Source organism: Ruditapes philippinarum, unplaced genomic scaffold, assembly GCF_026571515.1.
Source record: "Ruditapes philippinarum isolate M1 unplaced genomic scaffold, ASM2657151v2 ctg266_1_1_1_1, whole genome shotgun sequence".
Lineage (NCBI taxonomy): Eukaryota > Metazoa > Mollusca > Bivalvia > Venerida > Veneridae > Ruditapes > Ruditapes philippinarum.
Genome location: NW_026855381.1, coordinates 147322 through 173658, shown reverse-complemented (window position 1 = coordinate 173658; position 26337 = coordinate 147322). Strand labels below are relative to the sequence as shown.

At 29.8% G+C, this 26337-nt stretch overlaps 1 protein-coding gene across 1 annotated transcript in view; it reads right to left on the bottom strand.

Moving 5' to 3' along the window:
* Window positions 1–26337, bottom strand: part of LOC132743133 (uncharacterized) — a 139085-nt gene that overhangs the window by 30942 nt on the left and 81806 nt on the right. Inside the window, exon 2 of the mRNA XM_060731662.1 lies at window positions 768–941. Coding sequence (XP_060587645.1) covers window positions 768–797 — 30 coding nt within the window. The 5' untranslated portion in view covers window positions 798–941. The remainder of the gene's footprint in view (window positions 1–767; window positions 942–26337) is intronic.

Here is a 26337-nt window from a genome sequence, read left to right as displayed (position 1 = left end):
ATGTAAGGTTTCCTTTATGGTGTAATTCAGTTCCCTGCCTTGATTCTCTTAACAGCACAATTAAGTTCACAAACGTTTAAAATTTAACCTTAGATGTGTAAATGTATAGAGCTTACATCACTTGTAGTAAAGACATTTACAAGAGCCCATAAAATGTTGACATTTCTGTCTGTGCCAGAGACGTCATAAATCATTGTGTTCATTACGAGAAGTTTTGCGTCTGCGCAATGATTAATGAAAGGAGGGGTAACTGACTATCTAATTTCCTGTTGCCGTCAGACGAATAAAATTACGCCTGGAAATCCGATAACAAAACTATCTGGTTCATTCATGTTAACCATGTCAAAATTGTGAATGAAACATCTTTTATTGAGCAGCGTTGCCTTCTTATATGCGTGTTTATATAGATGTAAATCCAGGTCAAACATGTTGGTCATTTCATTAACGTTAGATGTAGGAATAAATGCATATATGAGCACAGTTCTTTACCTCTTGTTTTGATGTTTGTTCTTTACGGTTTTATCACATAATTTTGTAGTAAACAACTTCTACGTTTTAGATATTTATTATTGCATTGTTGTTAACCATTGTTTGTTCACGATTATCTATTTATAGCATTTCATAATTTTGTTACTATCACGTACTTATCAACTAGAAAAGGTCAAACAGAACACAAGTATACAAAATGCAATGTGAATTTCACCCACTACACATAGATACAGTATGAAGCATTCTGAACGAACAAGTTAGAATCAAAGGCAACTTACGGAGTTCTTCGGTGAGCTTGTTATCGCCATGGAAACGTAACTGACGTCATCGGATAACGCACGTGATTTCCCAGCTCTGATCCTTCCGGTAAATGTAAACCCTTATCTGTGATTTTGTAAGCCTTTAAGTTATTCTTTGCTTTATATTTTCCGACTATATGTTTCAGATGACACCTGGAAAATTACGATAGTATACAAGACATTATAATACTCGTATGTTTTCTGAATCGTCAACAAAGTTTCCGTTTGTTTAAAAAATGTTGACAAAATGCAAAAAGTAATATTTTGTTTGTGATCATTTAATTAAATTATATACATTTCATATATCTTTTATTTTGTTGTTTTACTGAATTCTCACATTGCATTTAATAATGCTTACTAAAAAACCTTGTTTTAACTTTACCTTTCAATATACATGTACTACTTTATACTGCCGTGTACAGTTTAAACTATTGATGTTTGTATATTATTTTAAGTTGTGATGTAATTATTTAACTAAAAAAAAATAGAAAAAATGTAATTGACATAACAGGTAAACAAATAAATGAAAATGACAGTATTCTTGATACTTGCCATTAGACTACTCCAAAGGGAATAATAAATTTCATTTAGATGTAATATACTCATTAAAATGTTAATTATTTATATAAGAGTTTCAAGAGTTTATGTCAAAAAAAATCTGGGTTGTATACCCATACGTATAAAGAACGTATAGCATATCATTATATTATATAGTCAAATGGTCAAGATCAGAAACCATATTAAACATATATCTTTAAGCTACATAGTTTAGTAATCAATCAAACACATATTTATTACAAATACTAACAGTTAATGGCACAATACATAGTAATTATATAATAATTTGTAATATGACAGATGTATCTTGTATAACTAAACAAATAATTATAAAACATGTACACTTGCAGTATTGACAAGCCTATAATTATATAAGTATGTATATAGTGATATACATTGTTATTATAATGCATATCGTATTCTTGTCAAGCTCATATCTGAACATAGATATCCATTAAGTACTTACTTTATGAGTAATATTGAATAGTTTGGTTACTTATATTGTAATATTATTAAAAATTGCTTTGAGTTAATATAACAGTTTCAGTTTTCAGTTTCTGAATTTAATTAATAAGACATAAAAATCATAGAGAATTTGCTTTTTCCAAAAGCGTCTTTCATATCTTGACGAACATGAAAGAATCCAAAATGGTTTGTAGTCAACGACCTTAACCATTCGGCCACTGACACCCCCGCCTAAATCAACTCCTTCAAATCCATTTAAACATTAAAGTTTTCTATGTCCTTGAGATAAATTGCGAACAAAAATAGCGATATAGCTTCTCCTTTGGGAGTTTCGTACCACTTATATGTACCATCATATTATTGTCATATTATATCACATTTTTATTAATGCCATTTTACATTTTTTTTGCTGTAAAGAAACAAATGACTAATGTATCAGAGGTTTATATGAGGGAGGCAGATGCATGTAATAGGTCTGTAACACAATACATGTATAGAAAGTCTTGTTCTGTCATATAATGTGTATCATTTAAGCGTGGAAAGTCTAGAAATGTCTCTGACTTTTAATATGATATCACGATAATGGATCGCGTAATTCAGAGAAATATCAGATAACATATATCCAATAGCTTCACACTCAACACAAAATATATAAAATTTGATTTGAATTTGATGTGATTGTTTCCTCTTCACGAAACAATCTTGAATGCTCTATTTAAAAGGTTTTATACAATTGTTATCGAGAAAAGAAGCTTAAAAAGTTCCGAACTTTATAATTTAATGTAAAATGTATTTAGAACTTACGTACAGAAAGTGTAGAGAACAATGTCAATCTTAAAGTACAAATTAACCACTGACTCTTAGAGTTCCATTTAGCAGACAAATCTCCTTTGGAACCATGAATTAGAAGATGTGGTTCATAATCTTAATGAATTTATCAAAACATTCTCATATATTTTCCAGAATTATTTACTAACTCACTTTATTGCAATGTTGTTATATTTTTAGTCCTTTGAGATCATTAAAGGCCGGTGATGCTAGGGGTCTATACAATTGATGCGCTTTTGATTGTCTCTCTCATGAACATTCTCTTTAAAACCGAGTTCAAAGTAGCCTCCGTTTTCCAGAACTTTTTATTGAATTATTTCATTTTTGTTGCTTCTATCACAATTCTCAGGTAAATGTTATATTTCAAATCTGTTGTAGTACTACATTAATATTGATGATGACAATTTATCAAGTTTCAGGTTTATCGGCACATCGGCATACATAATTACGAAAATAACAATATTCAATCTTCGGAATGCTGCAAGCTATATCAACAATCAATAAAGATCTTAAAACGTTTAAAGCTATTTGTCATGACATGCGAGTAATATTCCTATCTTTCCGCTGAACTTAACTCCTACACGCTCTGTCATTTATTCAACTTGATTAATGTAAACTGTAACACGGAAACTTTTCATTCACAAATTTCGAAAAACATCGCACGAAATCACATGCTTCTAAATGAAGAAAAAAAGAATATATTGCTTAAAGGACTTAGGACTATACTTCAGGTATTCTTAATTTCTGCCTTGCCTCGTCGGGTAATTGTAGGTGATATTCTTGTCATTTGAACAAGTAAACAAATCTTCCACAGCTGCAAAAAGACCTCTCGCATGCTTCTTTTTAAAGAATCAAACTTGTTTTATTTACACTGACTCGTTTAATAGGGACATGTTGAGGCTAAGAGAGTGGTTTGCTGCACCATTAACCTTTTGAACCTCCCAATAAGTGCTTATGCTACTGACCACCCCTGTATTTTCCTCAGATGCATGTCTTGTTTATTGTTATAATTATGCTAATTGTGTTGACACTTCTTGTGCCCCTTTCTTTAATTTAAGTGTAAACTATTCCAACATTTGCCCTTGCGCCCTCTCCTGTCTTTGTTTTATGTCCGGTTGAGCCACTTTCCGGTGGTCCAGTGTTGTGGACTGTGTTGGAGGACGCGTTTATCAAATGTCAACCTTCCTTGTTGATCTTTGTCTTCATATTTTGTTAATGCTGTCTTCTTATATTTGCATTCTTTGGAAATACATGCAATGTATTGTTATGAAATCTGTTTGTTTGCTTATTTAAAAGATATTAAATTAAAATAATTAATATTTTAAAGGAAAAATATCGTTAGCTCTTGCTTTTAAGTAAGTAGTACAGACATATAAAATATGGTACTCCACACATATACTTGCTTTTTTTCATGTAGTTTACGTAATTATTTAGACAAATTAAGATATATAAATATAATAATTTATCTAAAAGAACTTTTGCTTTAGGCTATTAAGCAGTGATGTTTGGCTGATTGCTGCTCTAACAAAAATCCATTCAAATGCATAAAATAGATATGTAAAAGTGATACTTTTAGGTTCAAAAGTAACATTATGATACAGTGAATATGGAGTAAAAAAATGAAACTGATAGTTATTCAATTTTAGTAGATATTTAGGGATTTATAAGTTAAAAATGGATTTTCTTTGTTTGACTGTTTGATTTTTGGATGAATATCAGTAATTTTGAGATGAACCCTAAATACATATGTGGGATTTAACAACTGGATTATTACAGGTCATTTATATTTACAAACTTGATATTCATCTATAGATATGAGTGATAACAGTAAAAATAGGGGTACTATTAAAAAAACACAGAATAAAAAGGACCAATCAAAAGATCAGATTAAGGGTCAGTCAAAATTAAAATTCTCAGGTGAAAAACCAGGTACTAAGCCTCCAGCAAAGAGATTTCAACCGGATTATAGTAACAGTACTGCAAGTGACACGAGTTCTGGAAATATAAGTGTATTAACTAACACAACAATGGAGGACCTTGGTAGTATACAAGTACAGCTAGAGGCTATGACAAGCACAATAAGTGATTTAAGGGGTGATCTCAAAAGTGTGTTGAAAAAAGATGAAACAGAGGAATTAATTAAAAACATTATGGCATCTTTAGAACAAAAACTGATTGAAAATATTGATAGTGCTTTAAAGGATAAAACAAAGGTATTGAATGAAAGATTAGACTCTCTGGAATTTGAAAACAATCAATTAAAAGACAGGCTCAATGATTATGAAAATAAAACAAATCAGAAAATAAGAGAAATAGAAGAGAATGTGAACAAAAATTATGATGTAAGTACAGAGGCCAGCAGAAGAGCAAATTATAACGAACAATATTCCCGCAAGAACAATGTGAAAATAATGGAGATACCTGAAGACAAAAATGAAGATGATGAGAAACTGGCAAACACTATAAAATCCGTCTTGCAGAAACATGCCAATATAACACTGAATAACGAAGATATAGTTGATTTGCATAGATTACCATCCAAGAAAGGAAATATAAGGCCAGTCCTAGTAAAACTTAAGAATAACAGGGTGAAGGCTACAATCATGAGAAAACGAAAACCAATGAAGGAGAAGGGCCATAAACTTGTGGACGATGTTACAAGATTAAACCAGGGACTTATTAATAGGCTGATGCAACACCATAACATTGAAAGCGCATGGTATTTCAATGGCTCTGTGTACGGACTATCAACATACAATGAGCGTATCAAGTTTGATATTTATGACAATATAAACAATACAATAGAGGAATTTAGAAATAGACATAGAGGTGATAGACCAGACCTAAAGCAGAGGAAATGAAGGGATTGGAAGACTTCAAAGAAACAACATCTTTTACATCATTGTACTCCACTCCCTTTTTGCATTTTTTGTGTGTCTGTTTTGATTAATAACTTGACTGTGAGACAAAACCTTTATACAGTAAACCGGCCTCATATTTGTAAAGTTATAATATTTTATCTTGTTAGCCTTTAATAGAGATATTATATCAGTTGCTTTGTTACAAAGTACATACAGTAAAACCTGTGTTAGTGACCACTTCGAATAAAAACCACCCTGTTACTAAAGACCACTCTACACTAACTTGTCATTGATTATTTAGAACAAAGAACCTCCAAATAAAAACACTTGTTTATAAAGATCATGCTGGACACTCTTTTGGATGGCTTATGTTCACAGGTTTGACTGTATACTAGATAAGGCTATATTTTATCAATAGAGATAAAAAAAAATTTATTTTTTATTTTACAGTTTTTTTTTATGTTGTTAGACTACTTATGGAACTTTTTGCATTTTTTATGATTATATTCCTTTGTTATTATTTTTCCCCTTTAAATATCATATCCAATTATAAGTAAACATGCAAGTATTTTAGTACTCTAACAATTAAAACTGGAAATATACAATGTAAGGTCAGTTGGAGGTAGATGGATGCGTCTTGTAGGTGTGGATTGACCTTATCACTTGACAAATCCATCTTGAACTTCATCTGTTTTTTGTTTTTTATTTTTGTTCCCTTATTCTAAATTTTTAAGTGATAAAATATAATAATCATAAAAAAACACATAGTATAAGTTGTTTATTTTGTCCTCAGCTCTGGACATGCTTTATGTTTATAAATAGTGTATAAATCAAAAATTCAAGCTGGAAATATACAATGTAAGGTCAGTTGGAGGTAGATGGATGAGTCTTGTAGGTGTGGATTGACCTTATCACTTGACAAATCCATCTTGAACTTCATCTGTTTTTTTTCCTGTTCCCTTTTTCTAGATTTTTTAAATGATAAATTATAATAATCATAGAAAACACATAGTACAGATTGTTTATATTGTCCTGTGCTTTGGACATGCTGTATGTTAATAAATAGTGTATACTGAAACGTTATTGGATGTTTATTCTTAGAAGTTGTTTAGATGATAAAGATCTTTTGATGAAATTATTAGAAAAAACTGTATTAACAATAACATAACAGAATGAAATATGCATCTGAATGGAATTTTTGTTACAAATATTTTTTTTCTCATTAATCTTAGGTAGTTATATTGTATTTCACAATTATATTGCATTCAGAGGGCAGTCTATTTATTTGTTTATTTTTTACAGGGTAGCTCTAAATATAAACATGTTTTTTATATTACTTGTACATATTAGTGTTTTGTTAAAATGGGTTGTTTTTTTTGTATGCAAAATGGCCTGTTACAGTATGGCTTTTTATATAGAACTTACTTACAGATGAATTTTGATAATGGCAGAAATTAAAATTGTTACATATAATTGTAGAGGTTTACATGATCCGAAGAAAAGAACTGATGTTTTTGATTTTTTAAAAGCAAAATGTAAGGCTGATATTGTCTGTCTTCAAGATGTACATTTTACGTCCAATATGAAAAAGCATTTATATTCTCAATGGAATGCTGAATGTTACTTTAGTTTTGGTACTTCTAATGCCCGTGGTGTGGCCATTTTGTTAAAAAGAAATCTAGATATGAAAGTACATCAGATGTTTGCTGATGATAATGGTAATTACCTTGTTCTTGATCTTACACTTAATTCTAAAAAGTTCACATTAGTTAATATATATGGCCCAAATATAGACATGCCAGAATTTTATGACCACATTTTTCAAATTATTGATAATCTAGAAAATGATTCGTATATATGTTGTGGTGACTTCAATCTTGTATTAAATACTAGCTTTGATTATTACAATTATAAATCAATGGATAATAATAAGAAAGCTAGAGATTTACTTCTTCAAAATATTAATAGTCGACATTTATTTGACCCGTTTAGAGAATGTAATAAAGATATTAGACAGTATACATGGCGTCGGACAAGTCCGACACAGCAGGCTAGGTTAGATTTCTTTTTGATTACTGAGGATTTTTTACCTCAGGTAAGGAGTTGTGATGTAGGTCTTAGCTATAGATCAGATCATTCTATTGTAACACTTAGTTTAGATCTTAGCAATGTGCCTCATGGTAAAGGTCTCTGGAAATTCAATAACTCTCTTTTATATGATAAAGAATATTTGAATATTATTAATGAAAAAATTGAAGAAATAAAAAAACAATACTGTTTACCTGTATATAATGTAGAAAATATTGAAAATATTAGCAATAGTGAACTATCATTTGTTATTGATGACCAGTTATTTTTAGAAACTCTGTTGATGGAAATAAGAGGAAAAACTATTTCTTATGCAAGTTATAAGAAAAAGAAAACCAAATCTAGAGAGGATGATTTAATATCACAGATTACATATTTAGAAAAAAATTCAAATGATCCTGGAAATGTTAGATTATTAAACTTGCAAAAAGAATTGGAAACAATAAGACAAGACAAAATTAAAGGTAATTTCATACGTTCTAGAGCAGAATGGATTGATAATGGTGAAACACCAACTAAATATTTTTGTAATCTTGAAAAATATAACTATACTTAAAAAATCATTCCTTTTTTGGAAAAATCTAATGGTACCATTATATATGAGCAGTCAGAAATTTTAAAAGAAAGTGAAATATTTTATGAAACATTGTATACAAAAACTGATTCTCCTGATGATTTTAATATGGAAGAGTTCTTAGGCAACATAACTGTCCCAAAATTGAGCAGAAATCAAGCAGATTCGCTAGAAGGTCTCTTTACCTTTGAGGAAATTTCAGAAACACTTAAGAATATGAAAAATGACAAAAGCCCAGGGTCTGATGGTTTTACATCAAATTTTTTTTAAAGTTTTCTGGAAACAAATTGGACATTTTTGTTGCCAGAGGTATTATTTATTCTTTTATTAAAGGTGAATTATCACTTACCCAAAGGCAAGGTATAATTACCTGTATCCCGAAAGAAAACAAACCAAAACAATATTTAAAAAACTGGCGACCAATAACTTTATTGAATTATACTTTAAAACTAGCCTCAGGATCATTAGCCAAAAGACTTAAGTCAGTTTTAAATTGTTTGATAGATACAGACCAAACAGGATTTCTAAAAGGAAGATTTATCGGAGAGAATATACGATTAGTCTACGATATAATGAATTATTTAGAAGAAAAAAGAATGCCAGGACTATTAGTAATGATTGACTTTGAAAAAGCATTTGATACACTTTCTTTTGATTTTATAAATAAGACTTTTGAATTCTTCAATTTTGGCCCAATGTTTATAAAATGGATATCTCTTTTTTATACAAATACTGAAACTGCTGTTCAAATGAATGGATTTTTGTCTAACTTTTTTAAAATAGGGCGTGGTTGCCGTCAAGGAGACCCAATCAGTCCTTATATTTTTATCTTATGTGCCGAAATATTAGCCATCAAAATAAGAACAAATAAAAATATAAAAGGTATACATATCAACGGAACAGGGTATAAGATTTCACAGTATGCTGATGATACCTCTTTATTGTTAGGTGGATCTGATCAGTCTTTAAATTGTACGCTTGATATTTAACATGAATTTTCTATTATTTCTGGATTAAGAGTTAACTTTGAAAAAACACATGTAATATGGATTGGCTCTTTAAAATATAGCACTAGATCAATAAAAACTAGGTGGAAATTAATTTGGGGTAGTACATCATTTAGATTACTTGGTATCAACTTTCACGTTGATTTATAAAAAATGATAACTTTGAATTATACTGAAAAAATTGAAAATATCAAAAAATATATCCAGTGTTGGAAAAGAAGGGCTTTAACACCTATTGGTAGAATAACTGTTGTAAAGTCACTGTTACTTCCTTTATTAACTAACTTGTTTATATCACTTCCAAATCCAAATTCTCAGATGTTAAAGGAAATAAGTAACATGTTTTATGATTTTGTGTGGCAAGGTACACCAAAGATTAAATCTTCTGTATTGGTGAAAGAATATGTAAATGGTGGTCTAAAAATGATTGATGTATGTGCTTACATGAAAAGTTTAAAACTTTCATGGTTAAGAAGAATTGTATCATCTGAATGTGATAAATGTTACACTATTTTAGATAACTTTTTAGATATTAAGAAGCTATTTAATTGTGGAAAGTTATATACAGCATATATATTTAATATTTTGAAAAATTCATTTTGGAAAGATGTTTTAGGTGCTTATGTAGAATTTGTAGAAAAAACACCGATTATTTCTATGGAAATGTTGTTAGAAATGCATCTGTTCTATAACCAATATATTTTGATGGATAGAAAACCTATTTTTATAAAAACATGGTATGATAAAGGTATAAGGTTTATCAAAGATATTATGAATGCGAATGGTATTTTCCTTGAAAGGAATGAATTGGAAGCAAGATTAGGCATTAAAGTAAACTTCATTTACTATGAATTAATTACAAGTGCTGTCAAGAAATACAGAAGTGTATTAAGTTTAAAGTTATGTGATAATTATGAAATTGCTTCCTATTCTCCCATTATATGTTGTTATTTAAAGCCTATACTACTTTGTGTTAAAGGTACATCAGACATGTACAATATATACATAAAAAATGATGATATTCCAACTTGTCAGACTAAATGGAACACTTGCTTTCAATTAAGTCAATCTGACTGGAATAAAATACATAGTTGGGTTTTTGACATTACCAATGACTCTTACTTGCAATGGTTTCAGACAAGACTAACACATAGAATATTCGCTACTAATTATCTTCTTTTGAAAATGAATTTATCTGTTACAAGTATGTGTACTTTTTGTAAATCAGAACATGAAACATTGTTACACCTATTTTGGGAATGCTCATTTGTCAAAATATTGATTACAGAAATTATTAAAATTGTTAGGAATCATGATGCTTTATTTGATATTGATTGTCAAACTTTTATATTAGGTTATACAAAAAAGAGACAGTCAAAGTACAATATCCTATGTCTAGAGATAAAGAAATATCTTAATTTATGTAGGAGAAAAAATATTTTACCAAATATAGATGGATTAATTAGAAGTTTTAAATTAGCCTCTTCAATTATTGATGCATGTGCAACAAATACAAAAGATAACATAATGAATTGGACAATTGTTCAAAAAATCATTTAATTCTTTTTAGAGTAATGTAAATTTATAATTTATTAATAAACAGCCATTGCTTTTTGTTAAAAGTTTGAGTATAAGAAACAACAACATAATGTTTTCTCTGTTCAATCTATGAGCTACCTTTCCTTTTTTTCTCTTCTTTTATTTCCCTTGTGATTTTGTTTGTATATTATTTTGTGTATGTACATTTGTATATATTATTGTGGAAATGTGAAGTTGTGATTAATACTCAATGACAATAATTGTTACTAAATCAACAAATATTTGATACATGTGTATATATAATATGATAAATAAAATCTTTGTAAGGTATGGAGGGGGATGCCCTCGACCCCCACATACCCATGACGAGGGAAATAATAATAATAAAAAAAAAGAAATTAAATTACATGTAAATTAAAATAAAACAATTTAAAAAAAAAAAAAAAAAAAAAATTATCTAAAAAGTATAACTAAATATGTATATGAATAATTAATTCGTACCTCATCATGATCCAATGTCAAAGAAAAAACATCCTCCAAAAAAGTCACTCAGCATCAAAGAAACAAAGTTAAACTACTAAACCAGTGTAAGTGGACAATATCTTGTTATTGAACAATTTTACGCATAATATTTAAACAAAGCAGATGCTATTTTTAGGTAAAAACCTTCTGAGTGACTCAATAGTGATAATACAACATGTACCTATGGTGGTAATGAGATGAGCATAACATTCCTATTTTGATAATATTTTCACGTATTTGTTATTTTAGTTGTATCTTTTTACCCATTTTTATTTTAAAACTTTATTGTAGTTATACCAATTACCGTTTAATGAAATATTTAACACTATTTGAATATGATAATTATATTATAATTAACTATCGCATGCATATGCTTAAACACTTGACACATACATTGATAAGTAGATGTCTCACTTAAACACGATCAGTGGAAAATTAAGCATTCCCTTTTCTCTTCATTGCTTGCTCAACTTCTCACATACATTATCACAAAGGAAACAATTATTCATATTGTTTACAACTGACTTGGAAATTATAAACGTAGCACATATTTTCTCTAACTTCCTTCAAAAAATACGTATTTCTAATATTTAGAGCACAATATTTTTAGCCATCAAAAATATATTATTTGGTTATGACCAACACTGTCGTCTTTATCACAAGTAGAAATACTTTTCAAATAACAATTCAGTACATAAAGACAAGGTCAACAAAATATGTTCATAATTATTAGATAACCCATATGATACTGATGCCGTCTCCTTTCTGATACCTGTTCTCATTCATTAGTTCTTAATTAACAAATAAAGAATATTTCATACGGACGGACACGCCACCGGTACAAATTAACACATAAATCTTATTAACTAACATAAATGTGTGTCCTATTTATTTATTACCAACTTCCAATTAAATAAATGTATTGCTTAAATATCTGTCTGAAAACTAGTTCTTAACATAATGTCAACAATATCAATGTAACATTTGCTCACGTAATATATGTCTGGCCTAGTTATAAACATGTTTAAAAGTTTATAAACTTTTTAAATTATTGATATAAAGCTATTTAATGATGTAAACATCAAAATATAGTATTATGATAACGCGGACTGTAAATTTTGTTTAACTTTGTTAGCAGGAGACAAGGAAAGTCACTCAAGACTTAGCGCTGTAACATTCGTTACCAATATACATGTATATATTTTTAAATATATGTGCTAGTCATTGCCGGTTTTTCTTTATTATTTTATCTGCACATGCTTTTCATTAAGTTTGAAGATACACATATACAGAGCTGTTTGCTAGAAACAAAATCGTCACTACATTACAAAACGCAGCAACATATTTACTGACAGAAGTTTTAGTACAATGAGTCCAATACATGTACCTCCCACTAGAAACCTTGAACAATCAAAATCATATTACTTCAAGGACTATGTAGGACTTGTTTTTTAAACCGCTCACGCCATCGTTTTCCAGACTATTGTCACTTACATTTCGGCCTTACGGCCTTCATCAAAATATCACAACTTCTAGCATTTCTATACTAATGTACGTCGTATTTTCAAACTCTCACAATAATTATCATTTAATGAAAAGTGTTCTTGCAAGGTGATTTGAGAAGTTAAATATACAATGTAAATGTTTTATTAATTGTGGTAGAAGAAGTTAAATATAAGTGTTTTATTACAAGTATCTATTTATCACAATTATATTACAAAGAAGAAAATGATTTGTTGGTCGTATTTGGAATATATCCGTTTTAAAAGATATACTAAATAGATTCTTTAATAAGTAGGAGGGCATTAAAATACAATTTTCAAGTATTTACATTAATTTGTTATAAATCTCGCTACTACATAATAAGAAATCGAGGTAATAAATTATGTTTTAACCACACTATTATTCCATTCTACAATTCACCAGAAGCCTACGTTATTTATTTCCAATAGTTATACATGGTGTTTGAGTTTCTTTAATTTTGCATGGCTGCGTTCACTAAACATTGTTTTTTGTTAATTTGTTATTTACCCACATAACTTAAAGGCATACTTTTAAAATACTAAATTCGCTGTTTCAACTTTTTGCCCATTTATATCTTCAGTATCACATGTAATTGCTTTTAATGCCTTTAACATTTGATCATGGGTATCATATGTTTACAATTCACTCAGCTATTATCATGTTTCTCATGCCCTTTACGTTGATGAAAATTTTTGGAATTGTTCTCTGTAGAATTCAACGGATAAATGTATTGTCAGTGTAAATATTTATTCAAACGACAAACGTAACCAAACTTTATTAACCACGTCAAGATGAAGCTTGTCATAAAATAAGAATTTTCCCTCAACCTTTCTCGTTTCTTAATTTTTGTATTTGTATATTAAAATGAACAATCACTGACAATGTAATTACAATATAAACCTCTCAAAGCAAAATTTAAATTTAACTGTTTTCTCTCACAAGCTGAAACTGTATTCAGTCATTAGTTTGAATCTGGTGTAATTCAACAAAAATCGATACGCATTTTATTACCATTCACAAAGGAAACCAAAAAAGTAGCATTCAACATTTGCCTGCCTCCCACTCGGTCTGTCATTGATTTTTCTTAATTAACTCGTGAGCAGAAACACGGCTCTGCAACAGTTAGAATTTCATTCATAACAAGCGCGAGAAAAAACATTTGTTGATGAGGATTTGTATGATAAAACGACAAAATTTGCATGGTTGGTTTGTTTAGCCCATTAATTGGCAACAGTATACAAGCTACCGTCTAGAACCGTGTTCAGCAGAATATGAATTTTGGTAAAATTCATAAATTTGCCCCTTACATTTCTACATGTTTCATTCAACGGAATGTGTGCAATCCTAATCAAGTAAACATTGATTGATTTGGATAAAATAGAGCTTTGAGAAGGGTGATAGGTTACGAAGCTCAAGTATCACTGAAAGCTGTCAAAAGAAAACAAATCTAAAAAGCAGGCGATGTGTCCATGATATTCTAAAAGTCTAAAAATTACTCATTCAAAATGATTAAATGTACACGGAGAAATGTACGCCACATCAGTACCAACAAAATTGATGAAATTGTGAACGTTAAAGATACAAATGTCCAAGATCAAGATTTAATGATAAATTTCAGAAACCTGAATAATATTAAAATGCTAAACAGAAATTATTAAACTGTTCAATGTTTTAAAAGGTCGATATTTGTGTAAGATTTAAGTCAAAATTAATACGTTATCATGTGCAAGTATTTTTTTGGTTGTACTCCTATATACTTTCTCTTTACATATCATGAGTGTGTAAAAGTTACAACGAAAGTGAAAAAATACATCTACAACAGAACCGAACAACACAATAAGTTCTATGAACAATGTTTTTTTTTCTTTAATCTTCAGACTTGATGCGTATAGCTATTTTTAAAGCATGTATATGACCATTCTGACAATGCAAATGCCAATTGGAAATTGTATGGCAACTTGTTTTAATTGTATAATGATTTAAATTGCTTCAAATTTTCGTTCTCTATATGAAACAATTTTATTGAAATTATTTCGTTTTTGTTATCTTACATATCATGAGTGTGTAAAAGTTACAACGAAAGTGAAAAGTTACATCTACAATGTAATAGCACCGAACAACACAATAATATTCAGATTTGATTGCTATGTTTTTTTTTAATCTACAGACTTGATGCGTGTATCTATTTTTCTTTAAAGCATGATTATCACCATTCCAACATGGAAATTTTATGGCAACTTTTAAATTGTATGCTAATTGGTATTGCTTGAAATTTCCGTTGTCTTTATGAAACTATTTTATTGCAATTATTTCTTTATTGTTATCTTAGAATTAGTTGACAAATATTTGAATGAAACATGTATTATGTAAGACTTAGAATGTTATCATTGCCATAAGGAAGTGGAATAAACTTCTTGAATAGAATCACAATTCGGAAATTGTATACTGGTCAACGTTTGCCGCCTGCAAGGAGATCGATAATTAGGACATGACAGAGCGTAGTATATCAATTTAATGGTGATATCACAATTCTATTTACAGGTTTTCAGGGACAAAAATGACGCAAATGGAGTAAGTTTTAGGCTTTATATAAGCATTACATAAACGTTGTCCTTTCTATAATAGCTCATCTGACAATAATACGACCACCTACACATTTCTGAATATTTGAACCATACTTATATCTTATATATTCTTGAATAAACACATTTTGGATATTCCGTCTGTTTGTTTGGTAACATTGTATCTATTTTACAAACTATCAAAAAAAGTTAAACGAGCACCCTCACGGTTGTTTAGAACAGCCAACACAATAGGTACGGATTAATGGAATCCGTTTATGGACAACATGCATGTAATTGTTTATGCCCACAAGTACTAGTGGTAAAATTGTAGACTAAAAAAGATTTTTTTCTTTAGCTATTTTATAGTTTTATATTTGTTTTTGTTTGTTGGATATTATGTAAAGATCATTTGGTGACTTGAAAATTTACTGGTGGAAGAAGACCTCACGTGCCCCTTTGTGAATACTTCAGCATGTGCGTGCGACTGAATAGAACTATCGGTCTTCAGTAAGCTAGCTGGAAAGCTTCATTGCATGAATAAATCCAAAGTCCCTGATAAACATTCGAACCTCAAGCGGTGGTGGACAAGTGGTTTGATGTCGGCAACCTTATCACTCGACCACAGACGCCCGCGAGTTTTTTTTGGAAGAACTCAATGACATTAAGTCTTACCTATATTCATTTCACTTGTCTTTTTTCTTGCAATAGATACTCAAAGATAGTAAATTCTCATGCTATTTTAATTCTGTCTCTTAGACCAACAGAACGTTTTAGAATAACAGCGTGTACAAAGCGTGTACAATAGAAAACAACATTGTTTTTTCTTATAATTATTATTTTACGGAGAAAATGAAAACAATTTGTGCTGTTTCAAACTAAGTATTTTAGTGATATTACATGGGAAAAAGTGCATCATATCAGTGGCCTTCACCCGAGAGCTATTTATAGCGAGCAGTGACCTTCGTTTCTCAAAATAGAATAATTGAAAAGTAGTTGTCCGCTTAACTTATTTACATATAGAGAGCGGACCGCTAGTTTATAGGTATAGAGGGGTTTCTTAATGTTTTATTTCATCGAAGGCAAATTTCATTTTACACCTTAATTCTTTTTATTTGATATTTATATGAAACAATTTATCTAAAAATTACATAGTTAACCATTAGAAAAGCTGAAGGCGCTTTGATAATTAGCACTGTTATTAGAAATATCTTCATTGCGATACAAAAACAAATCTAATCAAATGTCCCAATCTTACAATGCATTGAAATATTCAAAACAAAATGGTATTAATGTGTTTTATTTTGTCTAAAATATCAATACATTTAAGTGAGACAGATGTGTCCACTTATTTTTATTCGTGCAAAATTAAAGTGTATATTACATTATTAAGGTTATAATAGTTCAAATGGTTTTGATCAACTGAAATACGTTGATGAACTAAAACCAGCTTTAAGTAAATTTCGACTCGTGATATATTCTTAATGTACCTGTTACAAAGGTAAATGACTTACACGCTTACAATGTAAAAGGACATCTTCATTAGTTTGACCAACAAACACTTTCAAAGCTGTAGCTTAAATGATAATGTTTTCTTTCAATTCTCCGACAAAGGCGATTTCAAGTTTCGTCTCATATTTTTGATTCTTGATTAATGTAGTTTTATATGTCACTTGACACTATTTGAGCTTGGCTTTAAAGCAATGATTGACCTACTTGAGCTGTTTAACTGAATGACTGTCTCTATAAAAGAACTAAAAGCTACTAGTAATACTGTGATCGTAATACAACTTTGATCTAAGGTAATAAATCGAAAGATTCATATATATGTAACTGCATTGATAATACCGTGTTATTATTATCCATGTATGATCTAGTTTTGAACTTTAGATCGTTTCCATTGCCATGGTAACAGAAAGCAGACAATATATATCATTTTGCATGTGCAGGCATATTTGTCTTCATTTCATCATTATTTGCGCTCATGTGGTTGATGCATTATATCAAATGGTGAAAATACAAATGTTGTTTGAAAATTGCAGAATATGCAATGTACTAAAACAAACAGACGATCCGTTTTGATCTATTTTTCCATTCACTCTTATTTTAGAATAAATGAGTAGTCAAGATTGAACTAAGGCTGAACAAAATTATATAACAGTTTTCATAAATAACTATGAGGTACACATAATACAATATTGTCAAATATATTTTATAAACATTTACAACTTCCTATCATTCAAATGTATCAATCTTATCTACCTGGAATTCCTATTTGCGACTATCGGCTCTAACAAAAAGTAAAAATAAACAACAAACGATTCACATCAAGTTGTTAGATATTAGATCTTGAATAAAATAATTGAGTAATGGAGGGGTCGATATAAGTGCATAATACGTAACAATATATACAAATGCACAAACATCTTAATATGATAAAGGTTACCAACAATCATACTTTAAAGGATTTTCTTTCCTTTATTATTATATATTGTATGGCAATATTTAGAGATAATCCTACGATGACACCTCGTTACATCAGTAAATAGCGCTGTTTCCTATAGTCAGGTAGAAAAATAGGGACGACCAAGTAGACAAACAAAAAGACAAATGGCTTACAAGACAACGGGCCGAAAGACGATCGCAAAATGTGTTAGAAGAACTTTATGCTAATATGTAAATTTACTAAGTATTGATATTTAAAACTGGTAGACAACAGTCACATACAATTATTCATGAGGTAAAATGAAACAGGAATAGGAACAGGTAAACAAATACATAGAAAAATGACGTTTTAGACTTTCCTCCCATCACATTACTTTGATACAGTTTTCGGGCTTGTATCATGGAAGAAAGTTTGGTATTGTCTTGGGTATGAATTTATCACAATGATATTACAAAGAAGAAAAGTTTTATTGGTCGTATTTATAGTTCTCAGAACTATATTGTTTAATAAATAGGAGGAAAATTGATACAATTTCTCAAATATTTATAATAAGTTGTTATAAATCTCGCTACTACGAATTAATAAATTATGTTTAAACCACATTATTGGTCCATTCTACGCATAATACAATTCACCAAAAGCCTATGTTAATTATTTCAAATAGTTATACATGGTGTATGACTTTCTTTAATTTTGCAGGGCTGCATTCTCTAAACATTGTATTTTGTTACTTTATTATTCACCCACATAACTAAAGGCATAACTTTAAATACAAAGTTGGCTGCTTAAACCTTGTGCCCATTTAATGTTCAGTATCGCATGTAATTGTTTTAATGCCCTTTAACATTTAATCATGGGTATCGAATTTTTACAATTTACTCAGCTATTGTCATGTTTCTCATGCCCTTAAGGTGATGAAAAGTTTGGAATTATTCTCTGTAGGATTCAACGAATTAATGTATTTTAAATGTAAATGTTTATTCAAACGACAATCTTAAACATATTTTATTGACCACGTCAAGATGAAGCTTGTCTCAATTGTCTAGAACAGTCTACAAGATAGGCATGGATTGATTGAACCAGTTTATGGACAACATAAACATATGGTTGTAAAATTGTATACTAGAAGAGACTTTTTCTTTAAATATTTTTGAGTTTTATTTTTGTTTTTATTTGTTGGATATTAGGTAAAGATCATACGGCGACTTGAAAATTTACTAAATGAAAGGAATACGTCACCTGTACCTTTGTGCATTTCAGGCAGGTTCGTACCTTTAGAAAAGCTTAAGGCCCCTTTTAAGAGTTATTACTGTTATTGAAAATAGATTTTTTGCATTGCAAAAACAAATCTTATCAAATGTCTTAATCTAACAATATATTAAAATGATTTGAATATGAATTCTAACTTTCATATCAAAAGAATGTTACTAAATTAAGTGTATTCTTTTGTGTAAAATATCAATACATATAAGTTAAACACATGCGTCCATTTATTTATCTCAATGTACAGGAATTTCAGTTATTATAATGTTTATCTAATGAAACAAATGCAGTTTAGACCACACAGCCGTCAAAGATTTCTCTGTATCTAATAACATTATTATACAATGTTCAACAAACACTTAAAATTAATGTTTATTTTTGAAAAATTAAAGTGTATATTACATTTTTGAAGTTATAATAGTTAAAAATTGTTTAAATTAACTAATGTATGTTGATGTGCTTCAACCAGCGTAAAGTGTATTTACATGTATTTCGACTCGGGATTTATTCTGAATACCTGTTACAAAGGTAAATGACTTACAAACTTTCAATGCAATAGAACATCTTCATTGGTTTCAGCAACAAAACACTTTCAAAGCTGTAGCTTAAATGATAATGTTTTCCTTCTATTCTCCGACAAAGGCGATTTCCAGTTTCGTCTCATATTTCCAATTCTTGATTAGTGTCGTTTCATATGTAATAACTTGACACTATTTGAGCTTGGCTTTTAAGCAATGATTGACTTACTTTAGCTGTTTAATTCATTGACTGTCTCTATAAAAGAACTTAAAGATACAAGTGATACGGTGTTGGTAATACAACTTTGATCTAAGGTAATAAATCGAAACAGACATGTATATGTTACTGTGCATTGATAATACTTTGCTATCATTATCCATGTATGATCGAGTTTTGTGTTGTCACGTCATTTTCTTATTCTTGTATTGAAACATATATCTTTTCCATTGCCACGGTAACATAAAGCAGACAATATATATCATTTTGCATGTGCAAGCATATTTGTCTTCATTTCATCATTATCTGCGCTCATGTGGTTGATGCATTATATCAAATGGTGAAAATAAAAGTGTAGTTGGAAAATTGAAGGATTTGCAATATACTAAAATAAACACGCGATGCGTTTCAATCTATTTTTCCATTCACTTTTAATTTAGAATAAATGAGTCAAGATTTAACTAAGGCAGAAAGAAAATTACATAACAGTTTTCACATATAACTTTGAGGTACACAAAATACAATATTGTCAAACATATTTTACAAACATTTACAACTTCCTATCATACGAATGTATCAATCCTGTCTACCTGGAATTCCTATTCGCAACCATCGACTCACTAACAAAAGTAAAAATACACAACAAACGATTCACGTTAAGTTTTTAGAGGTTGAATAAAATAATCAACTAATGGAGGGGGTAGATATAAGTGCACTTATATGTAACAATATATACAAATGCACAAACATCTTAACATCATACTTAAATGGATTTTCCCCTTTATTATTAGATATTGTATGGCAATATTCAGAAATTATCATACGATGACACCTCGTTACATCAAACGCACTTACTTAAGTATCAGAAAAAAATCAAACTTCTAAATAGATTCGTTCATTGGGTATTTGCCAATGTGAATTAACACATTTTTCGTTCATTGGGTCTTTGTGAATTAACACATTCTTTGACAGTTTTAGTTATGCGGAAAAAATATTTGAATATAATGACAAATTTCTTTATAGAATATAAACAAACCAATATTTCTGTTAAACGGACGCAGGTAAATAGCGCTTTAATTAATTCAATTTATGACTTAAAAAGATATAATAATCGGAGCTTTAAAATGTAGGCTATATAGAGTACCAAAGTGGAGTACTATTCGGTAAATTGCACTCTATGAGTTTGGGTGCATTGTTCTGCGAAAAGTCATATATAAATATACGTGAGGTAAAATAAAAAGGGAATGGGAACAGGTAAACAAATACATATAAAAAATGACGTTTAGACTTTCCTCACATCACTTTGAGACAATTGTTTTGGGGTGTAAGTTTGTTATTATCGTCTTGGGAATTAATTATCAAGTACATTTATATTAAACAAAAATGATAACGATTCAATCTAAAACTAGATTGAAGATAATAAAAGATCTTGTTTCGGTTTCATCATTTATTAAAAATGCAATAAAGCAATGTGTAGTTTTTTCCCCTAAAATTAGATATTTCTGTTGAAGCAATAGCTCAAGAGAAAGAAGATGGGTTTGTTTCCTTTTTATGGCTTTAAAATATAAAATGTACAAAATGTTGTACACAAACATTTTCAGAAAAATGATGACTTTCTGGCAATTCTTTACTCAAATCTTCAAATATAGCATTTATGTGCAGAGTTTCTTTATGTACGGACTTTCAATGAAATTATATTGAATCATAAGAAAAAACAACATCTTAAACTATATGTTAATTATTAATTATTTCAAGAAGAGAAGCATTACAAAGTATCAGTTAACGGAACACTTAAAATATGTGCTAGTCATTGCAAGTTCGATAGTTCCTAACAGACTTTGTTTTGTCTGCTCATGCTTTCAAGTTTAAAGATATGCAAATACAGGTAAGAAACGCAGCAACACATTTAGAGACAGAAGTTTTAGTACATGAAGTCCAATACATCTACCTCCCACTGGAAGCCTTGAACAATCGAAATCATATTACTTCAAGAATTATGTACTTACGTTTCGGTCATACGACCTTCATCAAAATGTCAAAACTTCTAGCATTTCTATACTAATGTACGTCGTATTTTCAAACTCTCACAAACTTAATTATTTTATGAAAAGTTGTTTTGCATTGTGATTTAAGAATTTTACTAATTGTGATAGAAGGAGTTAAATATAAGTGTTTTATTACCAGTATTATATTACAAAGAAGAAAACTATTTTGGTCGTATTTGGAATATATCCGTTTTAAAAGATTAAATTATATTGTTTAATAAGTAGAGGGAAATCGAAATACAATTTGTCAAGTATTTACATAATTTTTTTTATAAATCGCACTACAACGTAATAAGAAATCGAGGTAATAAATTATGTTGAACCTCATTATTTGTCCATTGCACGAATTATACAATCAAAAGACTATGTTCTTTATTTCCAATAGTTTTCATGGGTTTAAGAGTTTCTTTAATTTTGCAGGGCTGCGTTCTCTGAACATTGTATTTTGTTAATTTATTATTCATCCACATAACTGAAAGGAATAACTTTAAAATACTAAATTCGCTGCTTCAACTGTGTGCCCACTTACATCCTCAGTATCACATTTTATTGTTTTTCATGCCTTTAATGCCTTAACATTTGATCATGGGTATCGTATGTTTACAATTCACTCAGCTATTATCATGTTTCTCATGCCCTTTGCGTTGATGAAAATTTTGGAATTGTTCTTTGTAGAATTCAACGAATAAATGTATTGTCAGTGTAAATATTTATTCAAACGACAAACGTTACCAAACTTTAATAACCACGCCAAGATGAAGCTTGTCATAAAATAAGAATTTTCCCTCAACCTTTCTCCTTTCTTAATTTTTGTATTTGAATATTAAAATGAACAATCACTGACAATGTAATTACAATCTAAACCTCTCAAATTAACTGTTTTCTCTCACAAGCTGAAACTGTATTCAGTCATTAGTTTGAATCTGGTGTAATTTAACAAAAATCGATACGCATTTTATTACCATTCACAAAGGAAACCAAAAAAGTAGCATTTCAACATTTGCCTGCCTCCCACTCGGTCTGCCATTGATTTTTCTTAATTAACTCGTGAGCAGAAACACGGCTCTGCAACAGTTAGAATTTCATTCATAACAAGCGCGAGAAAAAAGCATTTGTTGATTAGGATTTGTATGATAAAACGACAAAATTTGCATGGTTGGTTTGTTTAGCCCATTAATTGGCAACAGTATACAAGCTACCGTCTAGAACCGTGTAAAGCGGAATATGGATTTTGGTAAAAGTCATAAATTTGCCCCTTACATTTCTACATGTTTCATTCAACGGAATGTGTGCAATCCTAATCTAGTAAACATTGATTGGTTTGGATATAATGGCGCTTTGAGAAGGGTGATAGGTTACGAAGCTCAAGTATCACTGAAAGCTGTCAAAAGAAAACAAATCCAAAAAGCAGGCGATGGGTCCATGATATTCTGAAAGTCTAAAAATTACTCATTCAAAATGATTAAATGTACACGGAGAAATGTACGCCACACCAGTACCAACAAAATTGATGAAATTGTGAACGTTAAAGATACAAAGGTCCAAGATAAGTTACAGAAACCTGAATAATATTAACATGTTAAACAGAAATTATTTAACTGTTCAATGTTTTAAAAGGTCGATAGTTGTGTAAGATTTAAGTCACAATTAATACGTTATTATGTGCAAGTATTTATATTTTTGGTTGTACTCCTATATACTTTCTTTTAGCATATCATGAGTGTGTAAAAGTTACAACGAAAGTGAAAAAATACATCTACAACAGAACCGAACAACACAATAAGTTCTATGAACGATGTTTTTTTCTTTAATCACTAATTACTCATTCGATATTCAAGTACAATAATATACATTCAATGGTCTGACAAATTTTTATTACTACTAGTACTACCTAACATAAGATTTCTTTTATTATAAATTTCGAGTAGGTATTTAGAAAAGACATTCAAGACTCTAGCGTCTTCCGAGGACATGAACCAAACAAATTTCTGCTTATTATTCAACATACAAAAGTTCTTATTTGATATTTCAATTTGTCTAAATAGTAGTTCTCTATTACTATCAAATTTTGTACAACACATGGAAAAATGAATTTCATCTTCTACAAGATTGGAAGAGCAACAGTTACAATACCTTTGATTTATTGGGATCTTTTTATATCTGCCTGTTTCTATATTCAATCTGTGTGCACTTACTCTAAACTTGGTGAAGAAAGTTCTTATATCTTTGTCCTTAATATGTCTAAAGTACTTCTCTACAAAACCTTTGCTTAAACAAAGAGTATGTTCTAAGTTTCCCTTCAGTACCTGAGATATTCAAACACCAGTTGGTTTGGTACATTTTCACTAACTTGAGTTTAACAACATTTACCAAGTTCTTATTGGTTAAACCAGCATCAGATATACCTAAATGCTTAAAACAATGTGGTACACAAGAAACCCAGCAAACTTTATTATCCGTAAATAATGTTTGACTTTCAATAAAGGCAGCAGGTATGATGATTTGAATAGCTTCAAATTTTCGATTTCTATATGAAACAATTTTATTGAAATTATTTCGTTTTTGTTATCTTACATATCATGAGTGTGTAAAAGTTACAACGAAAGTGAAAAGTTACATCTACAATGTAATAGCACCGAACAACACAATAATATTCAGATTTGATTGTTGTTTTTTTTAATCTGCAGACTTGATGCGTGTATCTATTTTTCTTTAAAGCATGTTTATCACCATTCCAACATGGCAACTTTTAAATTGTATGATAATTAGTATTGCTTGAAATTTCCGTTGTCTTTATGAAACTATTTTATTGCAATTATTTCGTTATTGTTATCTAAGAATTAGTTGACAAATATTTGAATGAAATACGTATTATCTAAGACTGACAATGTTATCATTGCCATAAGGAAGTGGAATAAACTTCTTGAATAGAATCACAATTCGGAAATAGTCGTCTGGTCAACGTTTGCCGCCTGCAAGGAGATCATTAATTAGGACATGACAGAGCGTAGTATATCAATTTAATGGTGATATCACAATTCTATTTACAGGTTTTCAGGGACAAAAATGACGCAAATGGAGTAAGTTTTAGGCTTTATATAAGCATTACATAAACGATGTCCTTTCTATAATAGCTCATCTGACAATAATACGACCACCTACACATTTCTGAATATTTGAACCATACTTATATCTTATATCTTCTTGAATAAACACATTTTGGATATTCCGTCTATCTGTTTGGTAACATTATATCTATTTTACAAACTGTTGTTTAGAACAGCCAACACAATAGGCACGGATTGATGGAAGCCGTTTATGGACAACATGCATGGGGAAAGCTTCATTGCATGAATAAATCCAAAGTCCCTGATAAACATTCGAACCTTAAGCGGTGGTGGACAAGTGGTTTGATGTCGGCAACCTTACCCACTCGACCACAGAGGCCCGCGAGTTTTTTTGGAAGAACTCAATGACATTAAGTCTTACCTATATTCATTTCACTTGTCTTTTTTCTTGCAATAGATACTCAAAGATAGTAAATTCTCATGCTATTTTAATTCTGTCTCTTAGACCAACAGAACGTTTTAGAATAACAGCTTGTACAAAGCGTGTACAATAGAAAAAAAAACATTGTTTTTTCTTATGAAAACATTGAATAAATTGTTTTTTCTTCAAATTTCATTAATCTGTTTATATTGTTGTAAATCTCAAATATTACATTCATAAATAAGGATTTTAAAGGGAAAACCCCATACCTATAGTCATGTTTGTTGATTTAATATTGATGTAGGGATGATCTGAAGGCGGAGTTTCTCATGCAAACAGATATTGTACTTCCGATTTCGCCACAATGAGGTTGTCCATTTTTTATGTTTATGAAACTCATTTTGGTTGTCTGGACACCAAAATAAGATATGGAGTCGATATGAAACCCAATTTATTAATGAAATGTCGCTATTTCTGTTTTTATGAAATTTATTAAATGTAACTTTAAGTTTCATTGAATAATTTAAATATGAATTGGGCATTTAAATTCAACCAACAGAGAAAATGAAAACAATTTGTGCTGTTACAAACTAAGTATTTCAGTGATATTACATGGGAAAAAGTGCATCATATCACTGGCCTTCACCCGAGAGCTATTTATAGCGAGCAGTGACGTTCGTTTCTAAAAATAGAATAAATGAAAAGTAATTGTCCGCTTTACTAATTTACATATAGAGAGCGGACCGCTAGTTTATAGGTATCGAGGGGTTTCTTATTGTTTTATTTCATCGAAGGCAAATTTCATTTTACACCTTAATTCTTTTTATTTGACATTTATATGAAACCATTTCTCTAAAAATGACATATTTAACCTTTAGAAAAGCTGAATGCGCTTTAATAATTATCACTGTTATTAGAAATATCTTCTTTGCATTACAAAAACAAATCTAATCAAATGTCCCAATCTTACAATGCATTGAAATATTCAAAACAAAATGGTATTAATGTGTTTTACTTTGTCTAAAATATGAATACATTTAAGTG